This window comes from Hyalella azteca, unplaced genomic scaffold (genome assembly GCF_000764305.2).
Source record: "Hyalella azteca isolate HAZT.00-mixed unplaced genomic scaffold, Hazt_2.0.2 contig11722, whole genome shotgun sequence".
In the NCBI taxonomy this organism is placed as follows: Eukaryota; Metazoa; Arthropoda; class Malacostraca; order Amphipoda; family Hyalellidae; genus Hyalella; species Hyalella azteca.
Window position 1 is genome coordinate 161634 of NW_025941708.1, and position 11033 is coordinate 172666.

At 39.7% G+C, this 11033-nt stretch overlaps 1 protein-coding gene across 1 annotated transcript in view; it reads right to left on the bottom strand.

The window, feature by feature from the left end:
• The window catches only part of LOC108672407 (ankyrin repeat domain-containing protein SOWAHB), a 31733-nt gene extending 24740 nt beyond the window's left edge, over positions 1-6993 (bottom strand). The window contains exons 1-2 of the mRNA XM_018160054.2: positions 6670-6993; positions 376-1532 (exon numbers count right to left, since the gene is read on the bottom strand). Of these exons, the coding sequence (XP_018015543.1) occupies positions 376-1532; positions 6670-6799 (1287 nt within the window). The 5' untranslated portion in view covers positions 6800-6993. The remainder of the gene's footprint in view (positions 1-375; positions 1533-6669) is intronic.
• Positions 6994-11033: the final 4040 nt, after the last annotated feature.

The window sequence follows — 11033 nt, forward strand, 5'->3', positions numbered from 1 at the left end:
GTCGATGGTTGAAACCATGGAGAATATGCAATGCAACATGAGGACGCATACATTGCAAACGCATAGCAAAAAAAGAATTCGACAGGAATTATTGCAAAGAAGCGAACACAGGAATTATTGCAAAGAAGCGAACAAAGGAATTCATGAAATGAAAGCTGAAAAATTAGCATGAATCTTTTCAGGTATTAGCTGAAAAATTAGCATGAATCTTTTCAGGTATTTGTAAATGAAACTGTAATAATAAAGAAAAATATGTGCATGCGCGGATTTCAACTCGTGTCATCTACATATCTATAAATATAGGTACCTATACAGAATGAATAATTTATATAAAACGTACACTTCGGTAACGTACCGTCTTTGAAATTAGCATACCTGTTTTGATTGCATAGCGATACTATGAGTCGGAGGTTCGAAATTTTCCTTGTTTCTGTCGACTTGATTGTGAGACCGTCCTCTGTCAGCAGCACGCAACTCAGACGAATCATCGGACGACGCCTGAGACGCGTCAGATGGAGGTGAATCATACTTGTTTTTCCTGGATCTGGACTGTAGAATCCCGTCTGGATGTGAGGGCGCTTGTCTGGGACCAGTCCTTTTCGTTGCTGACAAGGGAATGAGTCCTTGGTTCGACTGCTGGTGCTGGGAACTTGCAGGAAAGCTTTGGGGCACCGGTATGCCAAGATCAGGAGGCTCATCGAATGATGAGCTCCGGTTGTGGTTTCTGAAGTCCTGTTCAGAGTGAGCTTCGTAGGAAGATCTTCGATGGTGCTCTTTGGGATATGGATCCGGGGAGCGGTACTCGTGCGCTGAAATCTGGTGCGACAACCCACTGGGGTGCCCGATTGCCCCAGGTGCCGGAAATCTGTTGTACTCGTGCGAGTTGTACGAGGGACCGAAGTTCGGGTTTCCGTGCGGGTTGTGCATGAGTGATGGATCCATGATTTTCGGGGATTCAGGAGGCGGGGGCGGCGGACGGTACGGCGGAGGAGTACGAAGTCGAGCCGCGGGTGGTGCTCCTCCATTGTAGGGCGAGGCGATCTGGCGAGGGGGTAACGGAGGAGCAGAATAATCCTGATTAGGAACGGCACCTCCGAAAGAAGAATTTGAATCACGTCGCTGGAATTGCTGGCCGTAGGGTGACGCTGCGTCATTTTGTTGGATTCCTTGAGATTGTTGGCTACCATAACGTTGGTTGAAATCGGTCATTTTCGACATCTGCTCACCCGGCATTTCGGGTCCACGGTCATGAAAAAGGTAGCCTCTGCCCGAGCTAGCAGCAGCTTGCGGTGAGACGGCAAACTCGTTGGGGATTGACACGTTGTGAGGTGCATGATTCTGGCTGTACTGGGCAGGGATAAAATTGCTGTCGGGTGACTGCAAGACATGAGGGTCAGAAGGTCTGTTGTTTGACGAGGTCAAAGGCGCATCTACACAATATTTCTTCTTGAGGACCAAATACTTGTTGTTTTCTTCCTTCACCACGTGAGACAAGGTGTTCACATATTGCTTGAATTGATCCCGCGCCAGTTCTGTTGATAATATGAATTAAAGATTCACAAGGAAAATGTAAGCTAAATCAACACAAATGTTTTACACGAGTAATAAAAGATAAATCCACACAAGGGGTTTAAAGAGGAAGCTAAATGACAGCCAGTAGGTATATTCTAAACATTATTTAAATGCATGTTATCGGCTATGTGATCAAAATGCAAATTAAGATGTCATGAATACTTATGATAAATTAATAACTTCGTGAACGCCCTCAATTTCAAGTACAAACATTCTTCAACTAGGTATTCTTTATATTATTTCCTATAGTTCATTAGGTAGCAGAACCATGATTGGAAATGCAATTCTCGATTAATCTATTCGAAGATTTTAACTAAATTTGTGAAAATGAATTTGGCTATATTTCTTCATCCCGCCTAGTCAGTTGCCACTATGCAGTGGACAAATGAGCAGCGTGCGTTTGCTGTCGAGGCGTAATTTTCTACTGGCCGTTCCATTATTGCTACTCAAAGAGCCTTCCGTACTCCATTCTGTATTCGTCCTTTAGGCGGGTTCCCGATCGACTCAAGTCCTAATCGGGTTCCGATTTGGCTCAGAGTGATTTTTTATAGGGTTATTTTTATCAATTGTTCACAATGATTGTCCAAGGACCCAACTTCATTTGAAGAACAACATAGGTACGCAAACTAATCACCAACCTACCCGTCATTATGCTTCTGATGGTTAAACAGTACATAAAGATCGATTAACTTAATGCAATGACAATGAGGGGCCGTCATTTGTCCGATGTCATCTCCAAAACTAAGTCTTATAAAAATTCGGGTAATGCTTTCTTCAATAAAATTTATATTATAACGATATTTTTACTAGTTGTTTTTCTATCAAGCTTTCGAATCAGGAAGTTTCTACGAATCACCCTATATATATAAATGAATAAATAGCAATTTTGGCGAAGACTAGATGACCGTTTCCACAACTTCTATCAAATTATCATTGAAGAAAAATTGGACCATCAAAATTTACATTTCATTTATGCATTTCACCTAAAAACAATATATTTTCACATGCATGTTTCCAATGATGGCAAAGTTTCAATTATTGTTCTGCTACTTTTCCTCTTTATTTATAAGAATTTTACTTTTACCCTATAGAATTTTGTCTTGCACTTAATATAACACAAAGCATAGATACTAATCTCGTAAGTATTGTTTTCTTACTTTTTCAGCAGGTGGCCAGTAAACACTTAAGTGCATTTGGATGCATACTATTTTTCAGCAGCAAATTATATAGGTACAGTATATTTCCATAGGTGGTTCCATATAATTATCCAAATAAAGGATGGCTCTGTGATCTAAAACTTTGCAAACATGATACTATCAGAAATGAGATACAAACAAATTTTTAACATAAACAATGTGTTGTCTAAAATATCTCTGATAAAAATTAAAATTTATTTTTATAAAGATATGTAAAAGCAAATAAACAAATTGATCAAATCAAAGAGATTTTATTGAAACAAAAATTTGACTCAAAATGGTCACTGTTGCAAGTTTTTTAGACTTAGTTTATTTATAAGTAGCTATAAACCCTGTTGAAGTCCTATTGTCGTAAGATGTAGGTTATCAATATTGCCATCAGACCTGGGAAATGGGCAAGGATTTCTGGTAAAGTAGAGATTTTTTTCTGCATTTTTAGCACATTTTCTCCTTTATGGAAAAAAGGCGATATTGTGCTCATCATGTCCCTCCGTCTGTCTGTCCGACCGTGACCACGTTTTCGTCGACAATAAAATGCGCTCTCTGTCACTCACTGCAGTAAGTACTAAGTTATATTTTTTCTAATCTACATGAGTAGATTAGAAAGCATCCTGAATCCCATAGTCATAATACATAGATTTTATACTTTAAAAATCAATCAAACCTTGTATGTTAATTAGTTCCAAAATATCAGCTAAATAGTACAAAAGGAATAGGTATATATTTTATACCCAAAATTTACATTCCAATTTGGTATATGTACATTTGCTTATGTGCAGCAGCAAACCATTCAGGCCAAAAAAATATTCATCGTATTAAAAAATTTTACTTACATAAAAGTTCTACACAGGTGTCAGCTTGAAAACGTAATTGACAGAATTTGCCTATCTCATTAAAAAAAATGGCAGCCATTTCCGCGCGGCGGCGTAAAAAGGGACACCCCCCAGGGGTAATTAGGGACAACCCCTGCGGCAATTAGGGACAACCCCTAAAACACATTTACAGCAGATCCTCTAATAGCAAAGGCCACAGTTAAGATAAATAAGGGTTAATCACAAAGATTTTTGCTTATATTTTAAATTTAAGCAAAAATTTAAATTTAAATAAAATGTTATTGGGGAGAAGAACAGCCTGGATGTTAGGCAGAACTCCTAACAACCAGGTCACTCAATGCAATGGTCACTCCCTAAAGAAGCTTGTTGAGCTTCTCGTTGTTACGCTACATCTAAAAGGAAAAGGAGGACTTTGGAGTACTGCTGGTAATAGGTGAGTAGGTACACTCTGCACACTTCAAACGTTTAAAATTGAGTTTTGTTTCAAGAGTCCCTTTTTACCCTGTTTCCAGATAAATTCAGGAGCCTTTTATATTGCGTCTAGCACCTTACAAATAGCATATGGAAATTTTTTGAAGATGCCATTCGATAGCCCTTGCAAAGAGCTATAAAATGAGCCTAAACTTGTTTGCAAAATGTTTCTTGGTAAGAAGTTATCAACAAAAAACGCTCAAAACCCTCCCCTTTTACCCCATTTGACGGTATATTCCATGCCTGCTGGTGACTGGTGTAGGAGTAGCTATACCAGATGCAGTAAATTAAAACAATTTTTGAATATTTATTTTCTAAGCTTTAGGATTAAGGCAATAAAGAGAGTAATATTTTTAGATAGATACGAGATGTTGTTCATTCATTTATTAAATTGTAAAGCCATAGTAATTTCATGAGAATTTTGGAAAACTCTAATGAATTACCTGTAGGGTAAACACACCATATTCCGACACCTTAAGGACGTAGCAAGAAATAAATGGTTATAAATAGATCACCGTATGCGCAACCCAAGTTTGGATTGGTTTATGTCACTCTCAAAACACCACACTATGTACCAGCAATGATGAAATGTCACAAACTGTTGCCATATTTATTTAAAAGCCTTTCGAATTCAAATCTACAAAATTGCTGAATTCTGACATGTGTGTGACTAAATGCTGCATATTGTGAGACTAATTCCAACAGCGCTTGAAAATTGTAATTTAAAATTCTGACACCCTGTGTCAGAATTCTGACCCTCTGCGTGAGCTGTGTCCGAATACGACACAGCTTGGAACAAGCTGTGTGTGTCTAATTCCAAGCTATGTTGGTAGGGTAAACGCAGTATATTCCGTCATCGTGGGTAATTCCGTCACCTCTCTAGTTTTTCCTTTATATTAAGCTTTGTTTTAGTTCCATGCGTTTGTTGATGGTTGAAATGATGACGTCATACATTTGCGCGTCGAACTAATGCCAAAACACTAGGTCTTGGCCATCTAGTGGGAAAATATTGAGATCCAAAGAGAGACGATGCATGCTACCCCTGTCTCTTATACACATCTAGATGTGTATAAGAGACAGATTTCAAGCTGTGATTGGTTGATGGGGATGCTTTCCAGCTGTGATTGGTTGTGCCCATAAGCCCCGCCCCCAAATATGGTATATGTACTACAGTACTGGTTAACTAAATACTTAACTTAAACTTGATCATTACAAACAAAAAGCCTGGAAAATTTTCAAAAAAATACATTAAATAAAAGAAAAATAGAGAATATCTATCAAACAAGAGACATTCAAATAATTTTATAACAAATCTGAGGTACTATGCAACTGAAACAGTTTGTCCACTTTTGATCCTCCTTTTCATTTATAGTCAGTCACCTGGCAGAGCACTGTATCTAAGGAAAGCATTCCACCTTGGGTGGAAAGCTTTTTTATAAGTGAACCTCCATTTCTAGAATTCCACCCTGTTTTACAGTACGGTTATTTTTTTATAGTTTTTCATTTTTCGATGCGTCCTTAATGTGACGGAATATACTGCGTTTACCCTATTAGTTATACGTGTCTAAAACCATCTCTTAAATTAATCATCTATTATGTTATTTACCACTTAAAATCAGCAAATACAAGTATACTTAAAGGATTCCTTATATATTCACAGACCTAATTAAAAGTATCAAACCATAATATTCTTTCTACACAAACAGTTCATCACTATTTGGTAGAGCAAGGCCAACTATCAACTTTCACTTGTGTTTCGATGTTCTCACTGGGTGACGTGGAGTTTTGCTCTGCAGATCTTAACATTTTCCTGCCAGGCCTAGTGTTTTGCGGAAATATTGCGCGCAATAGTATGACGTCGCTATTTCAACCATCTACGCATGCGTGGAACTAAGACAAAGCTTAATATAAAGGAAAAAGTTGGAATTTCCCAGTGTTGGAACATAGTGACAAAGCAGAGAGTTTTTTAGACTCTCCCTCAAGTTCATTTTTGAGTCCTGTTAGTAGACCAGTAAAGTATCATGGATATACCAGCATTATCATACTTAAGAAATTGGTTAAAATCTTCAGCAAATGAGGAAATTAAAAATGAACTGATTCTAAAAAAGCTCTGGTTTGCCACTATGTGGAATATGGTGCATTTACCCTAACTGGTTTTGTGTGTAATTCAGTAAGTATTTTTAATTATGGCATGCCTGTTTCTGTTTGGGCTGTTAAGTGTTCATTACCTCAAACTTCCAGTCAGGATTCAAGATTTCAAGTTAATGATTTTGATGTCAGAGACTAAAATTCAAGCCAGGATTCAATACCTAGGTAATGCTCACTGCTTCAGTGCTTCACAGTTCATACAAAACATACCTAAGTGAGAAATCAAAGTTTGGGTCAATCAAGTTATTCAAGTACCAACCAAATAACTGTTTAAAGTAAATAAATCATTAAATGTGTCAAGACAATACTCCATTAATGCTGGATTTGTTACTGCAAATTCATAGTTAATGTTAAAAAACATAAAAGTTAAGACTAAACCTACTGGTTCTTTAACTATTTTAGGTTTTTGTAGTGACTTAGAACTTTTAGATAGTACCTAGCTTACTTACCTTTGTTATCAGTATTGGTGAGAAAACTTTTGAAGTGTTGAACCAGTTCATGATTTGTAACTCGTCCACCACGACATAACATAAAATCTCTAACAGCGTCCAACGAAAACTCAGTAGCTCCGTTGGCCATGGCTACTCGCTTATCATATCATTACCGTCGTCACTGGGCAGTGCCAACTGTCAATAAAGAGTCTAGTGACTACAACAAAATACTAACTTTGAAAAGCCGAAACAACATATGTCCAGAAAAAGACAAAATCTCGCAAAAATGAGTATAGCCTAAAATGAACTATTTCATTAATTTTACTCCGATTTTTAAAAGTCTATTTCGAATACTCCCATAGTTTTCCATATGAAAAAGTCCACATTTTTCGGGATGATCCTTCGACTTTAAGTGTTAATTCAAATCCGTTCCATTTTCCGGAATTGAAATACATTTTATTAAATGATTTATCTAAATTTAGGCAAGACTGTGATATTGTAATAAACTCAAATATATATTTGCATTTGTTTAATGATCAATAATGATTTTGAAGTTCGAGTGTAGAATAGAATATCGAGGTAGGATTATATCATGGTTGAATAATATAAGGTTGACCCACGAGAAGTTCCGTCTTTTAGTTCAGCTCTTTTGTTACGTCACTGAGATCGAGAAACTTAAACAAACCCGTCATTTCCCATGACGGATTGGTTGACTGCTTGGATCGTATTTCGGTGATTGTCTAATGTCCGTGACGTAACTGAGATCAGTGACGTCACAGGCGAACAACGAACTAAATCCACAGAAATGGGCTTCTGATGGGTCAACCTTATACCAGTTCAGCCATGGGATTATATCATCTAAAGGCAATACCTGAAGATGTATTTGAAAGCGATAATTTTAAAACTTAAGCAATGGCCACCGACAAGGGCTCACCCGTATGACACAAAAATGACCAAAAAAGAACCTCCACCTAGCGCATATAGAATGCCTATTCCCAGCATGCAATGACTTTACCTACTCAGTTTCGGAGCGATAAGCAGTAGACTGCACAGGAACACGCAAACCACACCAGTTACTCATCAGCACGCAATTGTTTAACTCAGCTTCGGAGCTAGAAGCCACAGAATGCACAGGAACACCGTAAACTAGACCAGTGCCACACTGCTTAAAGGCAATACCGCCGTAAGTATTTAACCAATACCTGAGAGGCTGAGAGTGCTCGCTCATAAGCATGCAGTTTTGCAACCGGCCTCACCTACTCCGGCCTAGCCTCTTCTGGCCCAACGTATTCATGCTGAACCGACTCGCAACCTTCTTGGAGCCAAAGTCTGGTTCTACCAGCAAACTTTCTCCGTCTAACTTATTTTGTGTAGCCAATGAGGCTAGATTAGGTCCACTCAGGTTTACTTTGAGTGGAGAAATATCTCAACGTGAATTGGTTAGGCCAGAAGAGAGGGGGTGTCTTAAACGATACTAGTACGACGTGACCGTACGTGACGAGAAAAGCCGTTTTTTCAGGCGGGAGCGCAGCCGTGCACCACCAATTTTGTGCAACAATAAGCCCTGAATCTAACGTCTTGGATCTCTCCGGAAATCCACCAATCAGCCGTGCACCACTCGGCTTTGTCCTCCTCCGGCCTTGACCACCACCAGCCGTGCACCACCAGGCCGCGGGTCGAATCTGACCTCCAGGCGACCCTTTTCAGGCCGCCACCCGAAATATCCCACTTGTCTCGCAGATTCGGGTGCGACCGGCCACTATTCCGGTCGCAAACTTTAGCCTCAAGTCTACTTAATATATGACTGTATTCAACTATATGATTTGATACGCATATATAGTCATAAGCGACAGGGAGTGATTTTTAGGTTAAGTTGTTAGTCAGAAGCAGCACTGTGCACCTTGATCATGTGCTTGAGTGACATTTTCATATAGTCTCACCTAATTTTCAGCTGCAACCTGTTCACGTATTAGGGAAACTTTGACCTTCATCCTGGTTCCAACGTTGCCACGTAAATTCAATCGTGCATTTTCTGAGCTGCTACGATCTAGCGTCAGCGGTTTCCAGTCGCCTTGCCTGACGTCTGTCGCCTTGCCTGACGTCTGTCGCCCTGCCTGACGTTTGTCGCCCTGCCTGACGTTTGTCACTCTGCCTGACGTCTGTCGCCCTGCCTGACGTCTGTCGCCCTGCCTGACGTCTGTCGCCCTGCCTGACGTCTGTCGCCCTGCCTGACGTCTGTCGCCCTGCCTGACGACTGTCATCCTGCCTGACGACTGTCGCCCTACCGGGACGAGCACGGGACCCGTGGATTGGCGTGCGCACTTGGTCACAGGTGAGATGTGTGACTTGTCCGGGGGGTGCGTGCTGCTATCTGATAAATCCAGGAAGTACCTGCCATCCGCAATGACTATAACAATTACTATATAACTATAACTATTACTATTAGCTTTAACTATTACTATTAGCTATAACTATTACTATATGACTAATACTATAACTATTACTTTGAATCCATAATTGAAACGAAAGGTGAAACCTCTGTCGTATTCCCTCAGCTTCCCGATCGTCGGACTGCACGGGTGCGACACGGACCTCATTCGATCGAGCGGGGGCCAAAATCTATCTCCAGTTTTCAATATTTTTGTGCCAGTTTTTTGTTCCTTATTAAATACATTTGTTGTATTTTCAATTATTCGATTTACATGTTTTCTTGGCCCTTCGCGTTTTCGTTAGGGGGCCATAGTAGATTGGGCCAGATGTAGCGTGACAACGCTTAACTTGAGCATGCTTAAGCTGTGGCTGCGAGCGTACCGTACTATGGTTTCAAGCATTTGCCTTCATAGCAAATCAAGCGCTAGCAAAACCTGTCCCCGCGAATGCCTCACCACCAACAATTCGGCTGCAAAATTCCCCCACTATCGGCCGCTCTCATCAATCTGAAGTGCTATATAGCCACCAACATTCAGCTGCGATATTCCCATCATTCGCCAGTTACCGAACATCGGCCGTTCCGTGGCCACCGGTAATACTTCGATGATATTACCACCTCATTATGATTTTTCTTGATCCTGGGCTTTTTATAACCATTAAGTATTCTACGAAATTCCAAATGTAGCCTGAGTGACCGCTCATTCAACGCGCATCGCCGTCTCACGGCCACCTGTAAGCAGCGTGTGAATTCTAACAAGGCCTTCCCACCACCCCCCTCCTCCGGTCGTCCAAATATGCAGATGAATTCACGTGTTCTTGTCTCTATAAGTCACGTGACGATGAGCGCTCGTATTCATGAGGCGCTTCCATAAATTCCCTGTAAGAATAATTGACGAAACAGCCTTCCCTCTGAACCTTCTCGTCAGCGTTGCTTGCGCGTGGAACGGCAACAGTGCCCTTATTTTAAACTTCATCGCTTAAAATTGATACGGATAGATTTGCTTTAACTTGCATGTCATTGAATTTAAGATAACGCTTTTAATTTGACTACCAAAATGGTGCGGAACTATGGTATATTGAGCGCTTTTATAATAATTTCATGCTATAACTAACGCCACTGTTGGCGTTTTAAACTCGAAGTCCTGAGAGAAAATAATTGGGCAACTTAGTACGCATGCAATTTAAATTTGCGAAAAATTATTTTTTATGTAGTTACCTATGTGTCAGTGGTGTATGGGGTAACTTTGAACTTCATGCCATGAATTTGAAGTATATGTTTTAACTCGAAGCTTCCTGAATGCTTTTTGAGTTTCTTAAAATTTTTCACAGTTAAACTTTCTTATTTTTAATGGAAGGGCTTCAAGTTACATAAAATTTGAGTTGTTCAAATATAAAATTTAAGTTTCCGGAGTTTCTGTAGCGTCGGGCACAAACATTTACTTGACGTATAACTCAGCGATGTATACAAGCTTTTACTTGACGTATAACTCAGCGATGTATGCAAGCATTTACTTGACGTATAACTCAGCGATGTATACAAGCATTTACTTGACGTATAACTCAGCGATGTATACAAGCATTTACTTGACGTATAACTCAGCGATGTATACAAGCATTTACTTGACGTATAACTCANTAACTCGTATCGAAAATTCTCCCTAACTACGGACGCGTCGTTCTCCAAAGAACCATTTTTTCAGTTCTTAAGTCTAACTAATAATTGAGAAAAATACGTTAAGAATAAATAAAATTAAAGATGGGCTTAGAAAATTAAAGAAGTGCAGAATAACAGAGATAAATAAAGATTCTACTAAACAAACAATTATCATACGGTATGCCGATCACAACAACAGTATTGCTAGAAAGATTGAAACGACTCTAGACAAGCTAAGTACCGAGTCCAACAGTTCACAATAGGTGACAAAGGTCGTAGCACGTCCCAGATCTTGGGA